The following is a 20,567-nucleotide window of genomic DNA, read 5'->3' on the forward strand; positions in this document are numbered from 1 at the left end:
CACTCAAAGGCGAACACTTGTCGTCTATGACTTTATTAAATTCAAACGCTGATCGCGCCGAGCAGGTCGCTGTGGCACTAGCTCTCGCTGCCACCGACCGCACCGCCATTTACACAGATTCGCGCGTATGCCGCACGGGCTTTCATGACGGGCTCGGTTTGTCGGGAAGCAGCGCGCGTTCTCTCTGCTGCCAATTGGGTCAGACAAAAAGCACATCATCTGGTTCCCGGCACACGTTGGCCGACACGTACACGGAACCATCCTCTGGCCAAAGAATTGGCTCACTCCCGGGCGCGAGGTCTCACATTCCACGTCGGGGAGAACCAATCGGAGGCTGAGGACGTTACTTGGTACTTCAGAGATCCGTTGTTAACGTTTAATGAAATCTGCAAACATTACCAGTTGGAGAGGCGGAGGTACCCACTCCGCACCCACACTTAAACAGGGCTCAATCAATCACTCTACGTTTGTTACAGACGGAGGCGTATGCATCGCCTTTAAAATGTTCCAAGTACATGGATGGCATAGAGCCGGGGTGCCCGCGCTGTGGCCACCCCAAATGCACCTTACAACACATGCTGTGGCAATGCCCTGCGTTGCGCGGGAGCAGCGAGTCTCCCTCTACGGAGGCGGACTGGAACTATCTGCTCACTAGCGAAGACAAAGGAGACCAGCTTAGGGCCATCCAGAGGGCCCGCGACATGGCCGTGGAGTTTAACCTCCCCGTCCCGTCGTGGGAGTGGCCCACCGGTGTCACCCCCTAAAGGGGGTCGAGCGCCGCCTCCGGATAATAATAAAGTTCTTTGCCTGCCTGCCTGCTTGATTCATGAAAAACAAAACCTCCGTGGAGTTGCCATGGGGAACGGCGCGCTTGGTTCAAAGGTTCCGTTTTCACCGAACTGCGCCTCGCCCGTCTCAGTGGTAGTTTCGGGATTGCGTACTGCCGTGCGTGTTTTGCGCGCTCGTGAAAGTCGCTCTGACAGAAAGTCGACAAAATGCCGCATGCGTGTGATATTGCCGGATGCCCGAATGGTGCACAACGCCAGTGCTGCAGCAAGGAAACCGGTGTGTCTTTTCACTGGGTGCCGCGGAATGAACCCTTACGCTCGAAGTGGCTTAGTGTCATGCCATTGCGCCAGTGTGCTAAACAGTCAAAACCTCTGCGTGTGTGCTCGCTGCACTTTTGTACTGAGGATTACGAGACCAACCGCAACTTGGTGAAGGCTTTGAATGTGCCCATCCGAGCAAGTCTTTGCCGCAGCGCCGTTGTTGCTACTGTGGGTCCCGCTACTTCCGCTCGGCTGCTACTAGTGTCGGCGGCCGCGCAGTAAAAGCGGGCAACGTTGGGCACGGCAGCAGTGAGGTATTTGCAGGTGGGAGATTTGAAGCGCGCTAACGCGATGCGGACCACTAAAAACGTGATTTTATTTCAAAATAAGCAGTTCCTTGGCACAAAAGCAGCACTACGAGGTTTCTGGACCACTATTTCAACAATCAACGTCGACTTAATATTTGCCTTTAGTGTCCCTTTAAGGCGACAGTGCACATGTCCATGCCTGTCCATTTGTGTTACACTGAGATGCGTTCAACTGCATCATGTTCAAAGTTCGAAATTCAGGAAATGTAACCTCCATTTCCACCTATTGTAGTTGTGTGATCAGTACACGCCAGACGTACCTTGGGCAGCATCAGGCAGTTTTTTGCCCTGTGTACCCTCACCCCAGATTTATTTATCAGCAAAATAAAAATGCATTTCATTTTATTTCATTATTGTAAAGCTACCCTCCCTGCAAGGCGCAGTTATTTTAGCAGACAGCGTGTACAAACACAGTTTGCCTGTTTACGACATGAAAATGGGGATAGGACAAAATTATGTGCATAAGACAAGTCCCAGCACTTGCAGTAAGTGGTGCATCTTCACTTGAAGATTCAGCAATGTCACCATTATAATGGGGGTCAAATGTCCAACGCAGAGGAGCACATCGATGGAGGCTTTGGCTACTTAGCACAAGGCAGAATCGCAGTTGCAGATTACAAATGTTGCATACTGAATGCCATTGGCTAAGCCAGTACATTGGGAATACGTCGGAAAGCAATTCAGTCTAAACATGCTGTGGACAAGTGTGCCTTCATCTGCTGTTTGAGACGCCTAATGACATTAGAAGCAAACTTACACAAGAAAAGCATGAAAAAAGTGTCCCTCTTTTTTTGCGCTTTTCTCGTCTAAGCATGGAATACCAACTAGCCCACTCCGCCACCCTTCTAAGTTAAAAGCAAAGTGTCATTTGGCAACTCTGTAGAGTTTTTGCATGGCAGCAGTTTACAGTGTCATAATTTCCACTGCTTTTTGCCTTACTTTTCCAGGCCCTGGGCTGTCAGGATGGCACGATTGCCTATTTTGAGCTGGGCTTCTCCACAGTGCACAGCTTGTACCGCGAACGGTACGCATACAGAGACAACATGACGGACGTCATCATCCAGCACCTCGTGACCGATGAGAAAGGTGTGCATCCCTTCATTTATGAGGCAGATAGCTTTCTTTGCTCTTGTGCCTCTCTTTCATGGTTGGTGATCAGTGATTGGAGTCGCTCCTGATACAGAAGGCGATATGATGCGGAAGACGTGTGGTCACACACAACAGAGTTGCGATGCACGTTCTTCGATGTGCACCTGCTACCTCTTTGAAACATGCGTTCTGTCATGTGAAAGCTTTGGGGTGTCAGTAAAGCTCTATTCACACGACTGACCAAAGCGCGATCCAAGCCCGCAGATTGCGTGTTACGTCAACCACACGTCACTCATTCCTGCGGTCCTCCTTCGGTCCGCACGGAGCAGTTTCTGAAACAACGGAGGCCCAAATCACAGTTTGAATCTTCAGGGAAAAAATATCGAAATCCTCCTCCGGAGCGTGAACTCTCCTTTGTTATGGGAATGCTGGCTGCGGAGCGATCCAAATCGCATCATATGTCACGTGACTGATACAGTAAAACCTCGTTAATTCAAAGTCACTGCGACTGTGAAAAACGTTCGAATTAAGCGGGTTTTCGAATTAACAAAACATAGAAAAAGCGGGATGCAAGGAACTTTGAATTACTGAAAGTAATCAGAGGTGGTCGTTTGGCCTTCTAGTTTGCGGCTCCAAGGGTTGTTTGCAGCAATACCCGGTCCCATTTTTGTTGCAAACCCGGGAAAACGGCGGGCCTCGCTGCTGTCAGCGCAAAAAAAAAAAAAGAAAGAAAAGAAAGTTTCGTGTCAGCTGAAATGCGTGCCTGCGGAAAAAAAAAAAGGCATGCTTCACTGAAGCACAGTGGTGACACACGGGCAGTATGTCACCTGTTCTTCACAGCGTCAGCGCGTCATGATGCGACCATTCGCCCATTTTTTCTGGTAAAACAAAGAATATGATAATGGCCAGTGTGACAGAATCTGCAATGTGTTCTGGCTGGAAAACATGATCATTGAAGTTTTCGAACTGAGTTTTCGAAGTAGGCGTTACAGGCAAGTACTCTGCCAGCAGTGCAAGTGCGCAAGTTGCCATAACAACCGCCAATCGGAGGTTCGCATACATCATGAATTGCGTCCGGTCGTCCTTTATTATTTTTTTTTTCCCAAAAAGAATGGCTAAATCATGACGCGCTGACGTTGTGAGAAGCTGCGACATGCTGCCCGCGTGTCACCGCTGTGTTGCAGTGAAGCACGTCTTATTTTCCGCAGGCGCACGTTGTAGCTGACCACGAGACCGCGTTTTCTTTTTTTCTTTTATTACTTTTTTTGCACTAGCACCAGTGAGGCTGGGTTGCTTCAATTGTCACTCGTTAATATCACTACACTGCATTGCTGTGGCTCCTAATGGCCGTCGCTTCCGCGGAGTTGCAGTGAAATCGGGATCGGGAATGGGCACATGGCACCCCAAAGTTTTCGAATTAACCGGGCTGGCGCTGACCGCCGCTTCAAAATATTCACTCAGATTTACATTGCAAAATACGGGACCGTAGAAACCCTTCGAAATAAACGGGATTTCGAAATAACCGAGTTCGAATTAATGAGGTTTTACTGTACGTCCGCAATCACGTCCGTCTTGTGAATACAGCTTTAGGGGCTGTGGTGCAGCATCTGCCGTCTGCACCCCTATGGCAGCTTGCAGTTGCAGAGGGTTCCTCATTGGGAGAGAGGGATGGCAATTGCATTCTGCGCTGGTCACGGCACCTCAACGCTTATTTGACAGATCAGCTTACATGTAGTCATCTGTACTACAGCTGCAGATGTGCTAGCGAAACAGATATATTCTGTGAAATTACATGGTGAGAGAAGTGTTGCCTAAATTTCCTCACTGTAACTAACAAGTGCCTTCAACTACATCATTCCTCTTATAAAATCAATAGCTTTCTAAAAGTGTGGGGCTATTTTCTTGCATTGACGGTGATCGTCAATGTTTTGTGCACAATCTTTTGTTTTGTTGTTTTTTTTTTCAATTTGCTGGCACGAATGCTTCTACCTGCTTCATTAAGTGCAAGGTTTCGAGTTTCACTGGTAATTTGCGCCATTGTCAATTTTACAAACTTCGCAGTGCGAATCAAGTGCCGTGACCTGGTCAAGAAACTGGCGATCTACAAACACCGCCTTGCTGTGAGTTTATTGGCAGAGCGTTTACTGTTGTTGCATGGAAAGATTAAAGGCAGCCTTTCTCGCTCGTGTCATAAATCGGCCTTTTTGAGGTGGCTGCACAGGTGTCATTAGTATGGATGATACTCTAATATAGATTAAAGAACTGTTCTACCAGTCATGGAATTTGTATTATATTAGCTAAAACTAGGGACTCCACAGGTGTGATTGCATACGAACTTTTATTATGCAGTCGAACCTCGCTACAACGAAACTGACGGGAGACGCGGAAAACTTCGTTGAAGTGGAAATTTAGTTGTGGTGAAATCTGCCTCAGAACACTGTCACTTTTGCCTGCACACTTCACAAACATCATTTGTTTTTTTAGAAAATCTGTTAGCTTCGTTTGCCGCCTTCCTTTGGAAATCAGCACCATGGTTCGACGATCACACTCAATCAGCAGCTGCATGGTGGTGCAGTGGGTGCACATTTTGGATGAAACAAAATGTTGCTTCATGTGCAAAAAGTTAAACGGTTCTGGCTTTCCAGCCAGAAAGTTTGAAAGCCATGTTTGACTGAAGCTGCTATGAGATGTGTTGGATATGTAGCACATCAGCCCAAATTTGGGATGTGTTTGACTCAACCGGAATTTGAAGTTGTGTGATCTTGATGTTCAGGTCCAGCTGCCCGAACGAATCATGGTGTATGAGCTGAGTAGTGAGTCGTCTGAGCCTAACGACATGCACTACAGGCTGCGAGACAAGATTGTCCGCAAGGTGGAGTGCACTCTGCTGGTTGTCTGCTCCGAACACCTCGTTCTTTGCCAGGTAGGTGCTCCTTCGTTGCCACAGCACTGGGTGCCATCTATTGTCATCATCACTGATGTTGACCAGCATACCTTTATGTTTCGCTAGGGACCGTTTCTCATTGACTACAAATGTCGCTAAGTTATCACTTTGTGCAATACATGCTTGTCTCATGGGAAGCTGCTCAAATGTTACCGATTCTAATCAGAAAGACTTCTGTCAGACTAATGCTCAGCAGTGATCAAAACTTGTGACACTGTACCAGACCTTATTCGATTATTTGTACATAACTGTGCACATGCACCACGTTGTATAACAGAAAACGTGGCCACCATGAACAAAACACTAAAAGAGTGCCAGGTCTGCCTCTCTTTTCCGTGTTTGTCATTTTTTTTATATATTCCTTTAGTGTTCATTGTTACTGCCGTCACCGGATCAACGGACGAGCGCCATTGTTACTTTATCTGGTCGAACGCACCTTGCATGCAAGCCCAGAACTGTCCTCACCTAAAGAGTATTATCTTATGCCGTGTTATTACTATACCATGTCTGACATGTGGCAACTTCTGTACATGATCAGAGCTGCCAATGAGTGCTTTGCATTGACTGCAGGAACGGCGGCTGCAGTGCCTGCGCCTTCGTGGCGGTGCTTGCGAACGGGAGTGGGTCCTGTCGTCGGCGATCCGCTACATCCGGGCCCTCGGTGGTCCTGTTGGCCGCGAGGGCCTCCTGGTTGGCCTGCGGGACGGGCAGGTGCTGCAGCTGCTGTTGGACAACCCTTTCCCACTTTTTCTCATCAAGGTGCGTGCACCTCAGCTGTGCAGGGAAATGCAAATCCTAGCCTCCACAACGCTGGTGGAATGTTAGCCACTGCAAGCGGTGGAATCGTTGATGGAGCTGTGTAGGAAGGGCGCAAAATGGCCACGTTGTACCTGTTGCAATGCAGAAGGAGCAAGTCACTGTAAACTGTAGAGCGCTAATTAGTATGGGACAGAAAAGAACACACACAGCACAAGATGGCAAAAAAACTGGAGCTCACTCAGATTCACTCAAGAAATATATTTTGCTCTGAGGGCTCACTCGGACTCAGAGTCACCAAAATTTTCTTCAACTGGACTCACTCGGACTCTAGACTCACTAAAATTTTCCTCAGCCAGACTCACTTTGATTCGAACTCACCAAGATATTACTCACCCCGACTCACTCGGACTCAGACTCGCGGCCGGATCTGAGTCTCAGTGAGTCGACTCATGAGTGAGTTTGCCGACCTATGACTGGGTGTTTTCTTCTATTTCCCGTACCTAATTTTTGCGCTCTGCAGTTAACTATTGTGAACCAACTAGCTCAGCAATGAATTCTCTTAAGAAACATGTCACTGTTGTCGAGGGCTGCTTCCCCTAGTTCTAATCTGTTCTCTGCTTGTGTTCATCACAGTAGTTTGCACTAACATTACCCACGTTGGCATGTCTAGTTAGGAAGGAAAAGAGGTGAAAAAATGCATATGCTATGTGCCGGTGTAAGGTACATAAAATACACATCAGTGATTAACTGACATCAGCAGTTCATATGGTCACACAGTCGGCTGTTAACGAAAAGAAGGGGTGACCTAATTTTTAGGTTTAGCTGTCTAATGTTCCCAATTTCCCAAAGGGTCGGTGTCCACCCAAGCAACTCGAAACTTTGTTCTGCCGTGCAGCTGTGGTAGAGTGTCTGCCTTCTGTGCGGGAGGTAGTGGGTTGGACTTTCAATGCCAACTGGGAACCCATTAGTTTCTTATCTTCCGATGGGTATAGTAGTACCCTGGCATAGTGGACAGTGGTGTATGGGCACTCATCTTGAAAAGTGGTTCCATAGATATCTGGGAATGCCTCTAGGTACACCTCAGCACACCAGAATCCTGGTGAAACAGTCTAGCATCGAATAACAGAGAGCTGAGCTAGTTGGTAAGTATTCATTCTAAAAAGACAGGGCGTGCAAACACGGACACAAGAAAGAAGTCAGGACACCACAAACACCGACTAACAACTGAAGAGACGCACAACGGCTGAAAAGAAAGAAGGCACGAAAACTTATCTGCGCATGCATGATAGGTTCGCCTGTTGCATGGGCATGCGCAGATAAGTTTTCGTGCCTTCTTTCTTTTCAGCCGTTGTGCGTCTCTTCAGTTGCTAGTCGGCGTTTGTGGTGTCCTGACTTCTTTCTTGTGTCTGAGTCTAGCATCCACTGGTGCTGTGGGAGGCAGAGAGCTGCTGCCGCCAGGTTTGCGCCAGTAAAATAGGTATGAGTGCACTTCTGGCCAGGTGCTCACCAGAACAAAGTTTCAAGCCACTTGGGAGGACACCAACCACGTGGAAAATTGGCTGTGAGGGACTGCCAATTTGTTCTTTCTTTTCTTTTTTTTTTTGATGCATGGACTGTAATGTAGTGTGTTCGCAGCAACGTGCATCCCTGTTGATACACGTGATGACATTGCACGTTTTACAGTCATCATCATTGGCCTGTTTTAAGTTTGCAAGGGTTGACGCTTGGGCAAGTTGGTGTGGATTCATTTCAAAATGCTAACAGCGCATAGAACGATTCATTCTGTGCGCTGTTAACATTTTGAAGTTTGCAACAAAGCTCCTCTGCAGCAATCTTCAGCTAAAGTGGTTGTGCAGTGCTCATGGAAAAAAAAGCGACATGAAACTGATACGCGCACTTGCTCAAGTAACCATGTTGCGTTGCTACAAATCTTGCGCTACAGGTGACTTTGGCTTGGATGCAGTTATACGAGCATTTATTACATCGATGGGACACAAACTAAAGACAATGGAAGCGAAAGATCGCGCGTGACTTCTGTGAGTGCCGTACGCAAGCCAAATCGGTCCTGTGTATGGCAATTTCCTGATGTCAATATCTGATATTTGAATCCTTTTTTAATCATCATAGTTCCTTTAATGACTCCTGTCCTCAATGCAGGTGACCAGTCCCGTGCGTTGCCTTGACCTCAGTGCGGATCGCACACGCCTGGCAGTTGTGGACGAGAAAGGCACCTGCCTTGTCTACCAGCTGGACTCCAGGCAGCTGCTCTTTCAGGTAGCGCGTCTCTCTTGTGCTGCTTATGCTTGTCCAATGCACAGGTCGGCAAAATGACCCCTTCACACGCGAATTATCATGGACTATTTGTAAATGTGTCAAATTCACAGAACTTTATTCCAAGGCACTTGATATTGTGACACGCGCTTATTTATTTTTATATGATTGGGCTTCACCCACAAAAAACTGCTACCAGTGCTAGGCCGCACCACAATGCTTGGGAAACTTCTCGGTTGTATTATACTATTCGACAAGGTTGCGCACGTTGCACAAGTACAGTAGAAGCTCGTTATAACGAAGCGGGATATAACGAACTAATGGATATAACGAAGCAATCGTAATTCCCCTTGAAATTCCCATAGACGCCCATGTATTTAAAACCTCGTTTTAACGAAGCTAAAATTTCCTCGCAATGGATATAACGAACCTTTTTTTTCCCTCCGAGCATTTACTGACCATTTTGGTAGCCGGCAAGTCAATGTCTTATAGCGTGCGACGGTTTACGTCCCATCACGTATGCGGTAATTCAAAACTCGCGCTCCCGAGGAGCCGCCTGCCAACACGCGCGAGGGTGCGCGTCTGCCTGCCTCCCCTTTTTAACGAAACTCGTGGACCCACCCGCCCACGTCACCCAGCCTCCCCTCTCCCGCGGAACTCGTGGACCCGCCCGCTCTCCTGCTGCGCGCGTGGACGGCGATGCGGCGATCGCGGGTCTTGTTGCTTGTCGTTCGCTGCGTGTGCATCAGAACAGCGTCTCTCTCGGTTCCCGCCGCTAGACAGGAGATGGACGACGGCAACGGCAAACGAAAGCGCAAAACAATTACAATCGAGCAGAAGGTGGCTATGTTGAAAGCCGTTGAGTCCGGCGTCAAGAAGAAAAATGTGGCCCAAGATTTCGGCGCATATAAACATGAAGCGCGAGACTGCAATCGACCTCTACATGGCGATTGAGATGCTACAGGCTGCTTGGATGTCTGTAAGAGCAAGCACGATCGCCAACTGCTTCCGGCATGCCTCATTTGGCATCAAGAGCGGCGGTGACAGCGAAGATATCGGTGCTGCCGCCAATGAGGGTGCCGTGGGTGACCAAGACCTGGCGTCGTGGGACGCTCTCCTTGACGTCGGAGTTGTGCCCGACTGCGACACCTTCTGCACGTATACGTCAGTGCCGATGCTGATGCGGTGACAACCGAAGAGCTGACAGAGGCTGAAATTTTGCGCGCGGTGACAGGAGTGGTGAATGACGACAGTGACGAATGTGTCAACGACAGCCCGGAGTTGGCGAACCCGATGTTCCGACGTCCGCGGAAGCGCTGGATGCGGCAGACCTGCTGCGCCGCTTCTTCGGCGCTCACGATGACGGCGAGGACGGACTCGACATAGCGGCAGCGGCCGAAAAAACCATCATCCGTCTGAGGAAGACACGGCAGAAGTCTATTAAAGACTTTTTTCTGCTAAGTGAGCCACCAGCTGGTGTGCCGAGTTTGGCCTGAATAAAGTAGCAGTTTTTTGCTGATCTTTCTCTTTTTTTTCTTTTACTAGTTTTTCTCCGTGCGATGGCCGTTTTTCGTTTGCGTGGCGGGCTGCTGTGAGATTCGGTGGCGAGTACATCCTCTCTTGCGTGCTAATTGTTGGTAGAAATGGATATTGGCTATAACGAACTAATGGTTACAACGAAGTAATTACGACTCCCCCTTCAACTTCGTTATAACGAGGTTTTACTGTAGTTGAGTTTATTCGAGAGCTAACCTGACCACCAGCGATAATGCTGGAACATTTCGCCACTCTTGTATAAAAGATGACGCATTCTGCCAACGATCAAATTACCGATGGTCGACAGATATGCGCGATGCTAACATTTTCTCGTGACCATTACTTACCGTATAATGCGGAATATAGGTCGAGGCGGAATATAGGTCGACCCCCTTACCATGACCGGCAAAAAAAAAAAAAACACGGAACTGTTGACTGAAGCACTTTATTCAGTCCTCCGAACTGTCGGAGCTCTCCTCCGAGGACGACTGCCTCTCGCTAGCCGCCTCCCACAGCATGTCGTCCTTGGTGCCGTCGAGAGCGTTGCTTATGCAGCACTTCTTGAATGCGCGCACCACCATTTCCTCGGGCAGAGACCTCCATGCCTCGGAGACCCAACCGGAAACTGTCGCGAGAGGTGGCCTGCGCAGCCGGCCTGTCGGGGTCCGCGGGTTGTCGCCAGCCATCCATTCACTGTACAACGCACGCACACGGTCCTTAAAGGGCTTGTTGAGGACGACGTCCAGCGGTTGCAGCGTTGACGTCATCCCTCCCGGAATGACGACGAGATCAGTCTTCCCGTCGCGAAGTGCCTCCTTCACCGATGCCGTCAAATGCCCGCGAAATGCATCCAACACGAGCATGTTCCGGTGCTGCAGGAGGGCTCCGGGCCGCCGGTTCCACACTGTGCGGATCCACTCGCGCATTAGGGCCTCGTCCATGTACCCCTTCTCGTTCACTCGGACGACGACATCCCGCGGGAAGGCCTCCTTCGGCAGCGTCTTCCGCTTAAAGATGATGAACGGGGCAACTTTCTGCCGTCGGCCGTGCAGGAAAGCATCACAGTGAAGCGCGAATGCTCGCTTCCGGTCGACAGCAGCTTCACCTCCTTTGCCCCGCGTTCACAGACGGTTGTGGACGACGGCATGTCGAACCACACCGGCGTTTCGTCGGCGTTGCCGATCTGGCCTAACATGTAGCCATGCTGCCGCCGGAGGCTATTCACGTAGAGTTGAAACTCTATCAACTTGTCCTCGTACTCCTCCGGCAGCTTCTGGCAGATTGACGTGCGCCGTCGAAGGGCAAACCCTTTGCGTCGCATGAAGCGGCGGACCCAATAAATGGACCCCTTGAAGTCTTCTCTCGACAGACCGGCTTCACGGGCGAGCTCGACGGCTTTTGTGCGAATGAGCTCCGCACTCACTGGCAGGGACCTGGCACGGTACTCGCGGACGAAATCCGCCACTTTGTCCTCGAGTTCCGGGTGCACAGCTCGGCGACCGCGAAACGAAGTCTTCCGCGCGTTACACACCGACAGTTTGGATTTCTGGTTGCGCCAGTACCTGACGCTTTTCTCAGATACTCCAAACTGCCGCTGCGCCGACATGTTGCCATTCGCTTCCGCGAATTCAATTACTTTTCTTTTAAACGCGGCGGTGAACTGGCGCCGCGTCCCGGTATTCATAGCTGGCCGCAGAGGAAGGTCGCCACTCGCTAGGAACACCAGATGAACAAGAAAAGAAAAATGGCGTCGGGCGTCGGCTCATCGGCTCATGGAGGCGATGTCGATGCTGATGCCCAAGAAGCATGCGACGCTCCCTGTTGCCAGACGATCACTCGGTTTGTGCCAAGGGCCGGTATATAGGTCGAGGGGCGACTTTTTAGTGACATTTTTTGGAAAAAATCTCGACCTATATTCCGCACTATACGGTACCTTTACAGTGAGTGTTACATGATTTTCTGGGTGCAAGTTTGCCCAGTAAAGAGTTTCATCTTTAGCAGTCCGATCACCAGCTTGCTTACCGGCACAACCATGTGGCAACATTCTATTCTAAGAAAGAGAAGGCGATAATATGTTGATGTATGCATTTTTCAGTGAGTAATCATAATTATAAATATGAATTTATTCTCAATAATTAGATATTTAAATATCTATATTATCCGACAGTTTTTATGACAGGAAACTGGCTGATGTTTTTTATCTTTTTGCCTCTTACACATATTACGTAAATTACACTTGAACTGTCGGAAATGAAGTCTCGGGATGTGCATATGTTCCACCTTGTTCTAGGAACCCAATGCCAACAGTGTGGCATGGAACACCGAGAACGCCGAACTTCTCTGCTTCACGGGTGGTGGTGCGCTGGCGGTCAAGGCCGGAGAGTTCCCCGTGCTGAGGCAAAAACTGGAGGTTGGTGCAATGGTTTTTTGACAACCCGTGTAGGAGGATCATACCGTATGGTGGAATAGCGCACACTCTTGACAACGACAAAAAGATCGGAAATGCACAACACTCGCTTTCCTGTGGCCTTTGTCCTCGTCAAAGTGCGCTATTTCACCATACGGTACGATGATCGATCACCAACTAGCCCAGCTTTCCACCCTTTAGAATCAGTGTAGAAACTTGGGATAGATGGTGTAACATTCTGGAGTCCTTTCATGCCAGAGGGCGTCATGCCCTCTGGGAGAAAGAGTGTTCCACATTCGCTGCCTTGGCTACGAGTGGCACTAGCTGACACTCCCAGGGTTTTCACATACAGAAATACCCAGCGAAGTGGAAGCTTGGGAAGCGCCTTCCCTCGTAGCTCAATTGGTAGAGCATCCGACACATAATTTGAAGGTTGTGGGTTCGAATCCCACTGACGGGAATGTTGGTTTTTCATCTGCTTTATTTTATTTCAATTTACATCACAAGTACTACATTACAGTCAGAGACAACAATTAACGTCCCCTATGCTTTCCTTCGCCTAATTGTCTGTTCCATTCATTTGTTAGTGTCTCACTGCCAGATGGTGTTTCATGAAATGTCTTTATTTCATGTTTGTTTCATTAAACTGCAGCTGAGTGTCGGCACAGCATCCTGCGATACCTTTTAAGTTGTCTGTATCCTTGGCATTGTTTATCAATGATTTTTGTGTGTCTGCAAATAACTGCCGTGGTTAGTAAGTAGCACCAATGGCAAACTGCTCCATTCTTGTCTTCACCAAAACAGGGCTTTGTGGTTGGCTTTGGAGGCTGCAAGCTCTTTTGCCTCCAGCACAACAGTGTCAGCACAGTGGAGGTTCCCTTGTCACCATGCCTGTATCAGTACATTGAGAAAAACCGCTTCAGGTCAGTACTGTACACCACTGTATGTGAAAACGACAAAACACCTTCTTCCTCATATCTGAAAGAAAAAGGCAGAAACTTCAATATCATGGAAAGCCAAGGCTTCATACATTAACTTCATAGCCGTGTGCCACATGTGTACCCCTCTCTTCCTGAGAGGGCACCAGGGAAGTGACAGTTTTGTATATAACCCATCGCTGCCAGTAGAGCATTTGAGCCATTCCAAAATAGAACACATTTATACCTACCGTAATTACTCGAATCTAGGCCGACCCCGATTCTGAGCCGACCCCCTAAAGTCCAAAGCCCGAAAAAAAAAAAAAAACTTACCTCGAATGTAGGCCGGGTAAAATTCACAAAGAGAAAACATTTATTGTGCAGCACAGCATCACAGTCGTGCGCTGCTTTTCATAGCCCGCAGAGCGCACCTTCACTTCCTTGGCCCCTTTTTCTGAGACTGTGTACGCCACTGGCATATCAAAATACACCGGCGTTTGGTCCGCGTTGCCAATTTGGCCTAGCAGATACACTCTCACTTCTCTCTTCCGAAGCACGAAACGCTGGAACTCCAGCAACTTCTCTTCATAGTCAGCCGGTAACTTTTGGGCGATTGGGGTGCGACGACGGAGGCTGAAGCCAAAGCGCTTCATGAATTTCTGCAGCCAGCCTCGGCTGGCTTTGAAGTCTGCCGCCAAAACACCTTGCTCCCTTGAAAGCGCCCTCGCCGTCTCCTGGAGCACTTCCGTTGTCACTGGAAGGGCAGCTGCTCGCTGCGTCCGAACGAAGTCGGCCAATGCCGTCTCCATTTCAGGGTGACTGCCTTTCCGTGGACCGGTAAAAGCCATCCTCGTTGCGGCGCACGCGAAGAACTTCTCCCGTTGGCCCCTCCAGTGACGAACATTCTTTTCGTCCACTCCAAAGTCCCGCCCGGCTTGAACGTTGGAGGACGACTCCGCGGCTAGCACAACTTTCCTTTTATACGCCGCACTATAATGACTACGCTCGTTTGGCGCCATTGAGCTACGCCACACACAGCCCACTCGAAGTGAGACTCGAACTGACGAACGGCTCGCCTCAACACTCGCCACAAAGATAAAAATGGTGGCCTCGCGTGCTTAAGCCTGGTGTTGGCTCGGCTACTAACGGCTACAATACTGTCTAGGTGGCGCTAGTTTTGCAACACTTTTCTCGATGAAAAATGGTGCGTTTTTCAAAATCCTCGAATCTAAGCCGACCCTGGAGTTTGATACAAAGAAATTCCGAAAAAACTATCGGCCTAGATTCGAATAAATACGGTAATACCCACATCCTGGTTGAGAGTTTTGTTAAACTTGTACAACACTCGCATAACTCGTGACGTAGTCACCAAGATTCGACTGTATTTATTACTGGTGAAGCTGTTTTTGCCTAAGGTTCCGTGTATTTTCCCTGTGCACCAGCAAACACTTATGTGCCATGCAAATTGGACCAACCACACCACTCACTACGTGTCTGCTAAAAAAAAATCAGTTTCACCACAAGGATGAAGTAATGAATGCGATAACAACAGAGTGTAATATTATACGAAGTAAAACTGGCAGCTAACTTTTTTGGATCCGATATCGTGCAACTCTACGAAACGCTGGTGTAAGAGAATACGGCCACTCCAGGGAGAAATGCTCTTTTTGCACAGTGTCTTTGCGTTGAGAGCACAGCCTGTAGAAGGGTATACGAGCCGACCGGCGATGCCTGCCAAGATAGCGTGCCTGCCAGCGATTGCGACCACGCCCTTAGAATCAAAGTTCACAGCTGCTGCTCGAGCGACCCTCCCCCCCTCCCGTGTCCCTTCATGCTAGTTCAAGACAGGCGGGGCATTTCTTCTCTGCTTGAGCATTTGTTGGCAGGTCTAACACGTCGAGGATATTGTTGCATGCACCCTCCGAGCGACGGAGATGGGCTGGCTCGTTTGATCTCTGCTTCAGCCGCGTTCATCACCCCGCTCATGCCTGTTTTCCCTATGGGTAGAACATACATTTCGCGGGGGAATGTTATCAATTTTGACATAACGGCGATGCCGACAGCAAAAATCCGTCAAAAGTGTCCGGAACATGGCAGCCGGAACGTGATGGCGGCGCTAACGGCAAAAGCCTGTCGAGATTGACCATATAATTGCTGTCGCAATAAAATAAAGAAAACACGAGTGGCAAACACCCATTAAGATTGCGCACGAAATGCCAGTGCATGCTGCAAGCCAAGCAAGACAGTGCATGTTGCAATACAGATGAGGATTGCAACGTGGGCTTGTTGGTTACTCATTTGAAAGGCTTTTTGAAAATAAACATGTTGTTGCTAGTAGCGCTGTGTGGTGTTCCTGTGTGCCTTCTCGTGTCCGTGTTTCCTTTCGCGCTACACCAAAAGCCGTTCAAATGCAATACAGAAAATGCGGCATAAGGTGCTATCTGCTCAAATGGAAAAGTTTAAATGAGCGTATGCTAAATTCAATAGAGACTTTCTGGACCAACATTTCGGATTTAGTTGCAGGGTGCGTGATTGTCCATGGTTCGAAATTGTGCGCCACCTCTGTGCTATGCAGCTTCACTCTTCATCCACCTTCACAGAGTGGAATAGCTGACAATTTTTGTATGTTATTGCCAGTTATTTGTTCTTCAAATGAAAGCCTAAAAGTGTTCAGCTAAAGGTACAGTAAAGATGAATTACTAAAAGCCTTTGTACGGTCGTTACTTGCAAAATCAGACCTCTCAGTTCCCTTTCCTTGCATGGATGCAATTATGGAGGTATGATAGCCAGCCTAAAATAGCAGTTTTTATCTCTGTGATGTATTGTGCAACTGTGAATGCATGCATATCGTGCCTAGGGACTCGCTGCAATGGTCTAGGGGCTAGGGCGCTTGACTGCACACCAGAAGGTCGTGGGATCGAATCTCGGCTGCGGCGGCTGCATTTCGATGGAGGCGAAATGCTAGAGGCCCAGGTGCCTAGATTTAGGTGCACGTTAAGGAACACCAGGTGGTTGAAATTTCTGGAGCCCTCCACTACGGCGTCCCTGGTAATCATATTGGGGGTTTTGGGACGTAAAACCCACACAATTATATCATTATCGTGCCTAGGGAGGCCCTCACCATTGCCTGCTTGGGCGTGCCCGAGGAAGACTGGCGGTACCTGGCCAAGGAGGCATTGGAGGCCCTCGACCTCGTTGTGGCCAAGAGGGCTGCCGTGCGGCTGGGGGACCCCGCCCTGCTTCGCTTGGTGCGCTCACTCCAGGTTCGGTGGTTTTCCATTCTATAATACATTAGGTGTCACAAGTAGGGGTGTGCAAATGTCAAATTTTCAACTTCAAAACGAATTCGAAAAAGGAAACCAAGTGTGAATCAAATAGCATATTTTTCAAATATCTTCTCATACAAATGGAACTGCTACTGACTTTTGCAAAAAATTTAAGCATTTTTTTTCACCAACAGTCATGAAGAAGTACGTTTGTTGTACATGACATAATATACAGGAAATTTGTGCATTGTGCATCACTATTGCTTGACAGTACCGCATGTCCAGTTATTTAATGTTGTCGTGAAAAATGGAGAGCTGCTTGATATGTTTGGGAAGCACCGACATCAATGTGCATATCACGATTCCTCCAGACAACGAAAACAGACACACTAGCACTGATGTGTTAACCCTGTCTTCATATTTTGATCTTCTAAGCATGCTTTCTCTACTGAAACCATTCTGGCTTTGTGCACCAAATTCTGTAGAATTTAGCACAGGTCTTTAATTCTTTGTGCTGATTTCACTACTTGTTATGAAGTTTTGTTGTTTTCAAATATTTCGAATAGTATAAGTGGCTTGCGAATCGAATACCAAACTACAGTAGACTTTTAGTAAACGGAAACCTCTTAAGGGGGGACACGGGGATCAAATCGCGAAAAATGGCAAAAAAATCGATTTTCTGAAAATCACATTTTTAGTTTCTGTAGCCCTTTTTCTATCTAATTCCAAAATATCTTCGCTGAAAACCATGTAGAAGTGCTATTAAAAATTGTCGCGCCCGCTGATGTGGCGAAAATTATCGCGGAATTCGCAAAAAAGAAAGCGTCTTTCAAAAAATTATAGCTCCGTAACGACACGACCGAGCACCACCATCTAAGGCTCGTCCGAAAGAGCATTTCTCCGTCTTCAAATTCCCCGCCTCAGCTGGCTCCTCCATTTAAAAACAAGCGCACAAAAAGCAAACGTTTAAAGGTCGTTTCGAGGCCCCCGATTGGCCGCGGCCGCCATGATGCTCCAGCGCGCCTCGCCATTGGTCCGATGGTCGCTCCCGGTGTGCGTCGTCTGCGGCTTCCGCGTCGCGGGGTCACGGCTGTCGAAAATCACGCTAATTACTGATACTGAAGCGTTCGCACTCGTTTTGTGTTCGCTGGTCGACGATAATTACGCGTTAGCAGCTGCACCCGGAAGCTCATTTCTCAGACCGTGCATCAGACTGCGATAGCCCGACGCGCTCTTCGCGAACATCGCAGAAGCACGTCTCGGACCTGTGTTGCATTCACTCGTCGGACCCGCGGTTAGAAGTTCTGCCCGTCGGCATCTCGGACCTCGTGACGAAGACCGCCACGGGACGACCTTTTGTGCTCGTGATCGAACATGGCTAACTTTGAAACCTCGGGCACCGCGACCGTGCTTACTGCTCGGAGTCGTGGCTAGGCCTAACTACGTTCACGGCGCCGACAAATTCGAACTTTGCGGGGAAGAACATCGTGCTAGCAGACATGCGAAAGCGAACAATCCGCAATGCGCTTTGTTGCAAGCAACTAATGATATCGCCCGCTGGCAGCTCGGAATCGCTGATCGGCATTTGACGCATCGGCAGCTGCGCCGCGGACCCCACGGCCACGGCCGCTCAATCTCCCCAAGTTCGTCGCACAGCGATCGCTCAAAGCACCGCGACAATTTCGCGCGTCGGCGCCCCAAAATGCGAGGCCAAGCATATTGCACGCCGATGTTTCATCGCTGCGGCTTGGCATATTGCGCATCGCCAGCAAATGCCACCACCCAGCATATCGGGCACAGACTTCCCGAACCCCGCGGCCGAGCACTTTGCGAGGAAATAAGCACTCAGTGGTGATGTAATTTAGGTGCACTTCAAGCCGTGCATGGTATCGCAGCAAGCTTTTGTAAATGTACTGAAATAATGAAAGCCTCGCCGACTACCATTACCACGACTGGGTGAATGATGAAGCGTATCAAGGCGGGGGTGACAAATGAACTTGTGTAAGGGAGTGGACGAATTTTTATCTGCCAAATTCGCTTCATTAAGTACTACTCAGAAATTCCTGTGCCACCAATGTCTTGGCCATAACTGCCACAGCACACCTAAATTTGCATGCCACAGACTTGTAATATGCAAGTCTGGCCATTAAACCTGAAGGCTCACCCTTCAAAGAGGTGACAAAAATAACCAATAAAGAAAAAGGAAAGCACATAGTGCAGAAAAATGAAAGATCAAGGACACAAGAAAACCCCTGCAAGCAAAGACACTCAATATTACAGCCCCAGGGCATTTTTATTTACATGTAGTGGCTGTGCAACTTTAGGGCCCGTTTTCTCAGAAGTGTGTTTTGACCAGACTGTCCCGCTTGCAGAAAGTGTAGCACGACTATGGCTTGATGGATTTTCATGAGGTCTGTTGCATTGTATTCCCTAGTCAATTCTCTATGCTATGACATTCCTATATTTTTGAATTACTCCCTCGTTTTTTTACTCTTTAGCTAATTTGACATGACGATAACGAATGCATTATGCAAGCATGGATGTAATGTCCCGTGTAAAAAAAAAATCGGGGTAATAAAAATATTTGGAGAATGTCATAGCATGAACCATTCCTATGGCTAAAATATGAGGGCAACTTTGGGCTTGTACCATGTTTTGTTGTCACGCCAGGCTTTCTGCAAGTTTGGTATAACAATGATGCAAGTAAAAATTTATAATGTCAAAACTGCTGGAGATATCTTAATGAAACTTTGTAAATAGTCATTTAGTGCACTTCCCAATAAGCATGCCAAATTTCATTGTTCTACGACAAAAAATAAAGAATTTCAGCTTCGATCCCCACCTCCCCCCTTAAACAGAACTGCTGCTTAAGTGGAACAAGTGCTTCTGTAGTAGTAATCACTGGTTGACCACTGATGCACTTACCGTAAAGGCGCAGAATTGGAAGTTCTTTTCAGTAATATATACGACCGAATATTCGAAATGATCAAATATTTGAAACTTCCCGAATGCACAGTTTTCGAATTGAATGCGAATATTGCAAATGTAATATTCGACTGATATTCGAAACTTTCGAATATTCACACATCTCTAGTTTTTCATCTGCACCAGCTTGTGTTCTGCATGCTTCACTATCACGGCCACGTGATGCCTTGTGTTGTTCGACAGGACCAAGAGGCCCGTGGCGAGAAACGGGAGTCCCTGCTCGGGGACGTGATGGCCCAGCAGGGCCGGTTTTCCGAGGCTGCCCGGCTGTACAAGAAGGCTGGCCGCAACTCCAAGGCTGTGGACATGTACACGGATCTGCGCATGTTTGAAGTTGCTCAAGTAATGCACCTTTCTGTGAATTTCGCAATGCCAGTGCTTTCACAAGAAAAACATGCCGATGTTGATAGCTATTGGTGATGGGAAGGACATCCTTGGTTGGATAAAGTTTTAGTGACACAATAAATGAGTGACGCTCTTGGTTCTCTAAGCACCGACTTCCAGTTGACCACCGACTTCTGGCTTGTGCATAATTCAGAAAGTGTTTCTAAATTCAAACTAAGTCATTAAAGGGACCGACAACTGATTTTTCTCGACACAGTTTTTTACGGCGCGACAGGAAGTTCACCCTTCGTAGCGTTTGTAGCTGCAGTGGTTTATCCGAAAAGCACGTAGTTATTTTACAAGCAGTATTTTTCGATCTGAAGGCTCCAACACGCATGGAGGCTTGCTCCAGCAACGCTGAGAATTGATAGCGATGCCGCTAGCCCTTGTGAAAGCTGTCGCTGTTCTGCTTTCGCGGGAGTTACTGTAACTATGCTTAACCACATTTATTTTGAGCTTTCCAACCATTTTTGAAAATAGCAAGCTGTTACAATGAGATGTGTGGTTTTTACACCTTCCCCTGTATTTGTACAGCGTTGTGTGCGGCTGCGCCCAAGTTGCCACTGCGCTCTGTGTCATGGATGACTTGTCC

General features: G+C 48.3%; 1 protein-coding gene across 1 annotated transcript in view; it reads left to right on the top strand.

Annotated features, from left to right (window-relative positions):
* LOC119406771 (intraflagellar transport protein 122 homolog) overlaps window positions 1–20,567 on the top strand; it is a 73,876-nt gene that overhangs the window by 12,475 nt on the left and 40,834 nt on the right. The window contains 9 exon segments of the mRNA XM_049420203.1: window positions 2,365–2,503; window positions 4,568–4,626; window positions 5,280–5,429; window positions 6,021–6,209; window positions 8,367–8,483; window positions 12,307–12,426; window positions 13,228–13,346; window positions 16,450–16,603; window positions 19,775–19,933. Coding sequence (XP_049276160.1) covers window positions 2,365–2,503; window positions 4,568–4,626; window positions 5,280–5,429; window positions 6,021–6,209; window positions 8,367–8,483; window positions 12,307–12,426; window positions 13,228–13,346; window positions 16,450–16,603; window positions 19,775–19,933 — 1,206 coding nt within the window.

The sequence above is a fragment of the Rhipicephalus sanguineus genome, chromosome 10, assembly GCF_013339695.2.
Source record: "Rhipicephalus sanguineus isolate Rsan-2018 chromosome 10, BIME_Rsan_1.4, whole genome shotgun sequence".
Lineage (NCBI taxonomy): Eukaryota > Metazoa > Arthropoda > Arachnida > Ixodida > Ixodidae > Rhipicephalus > Rhipicephalus sanguineus.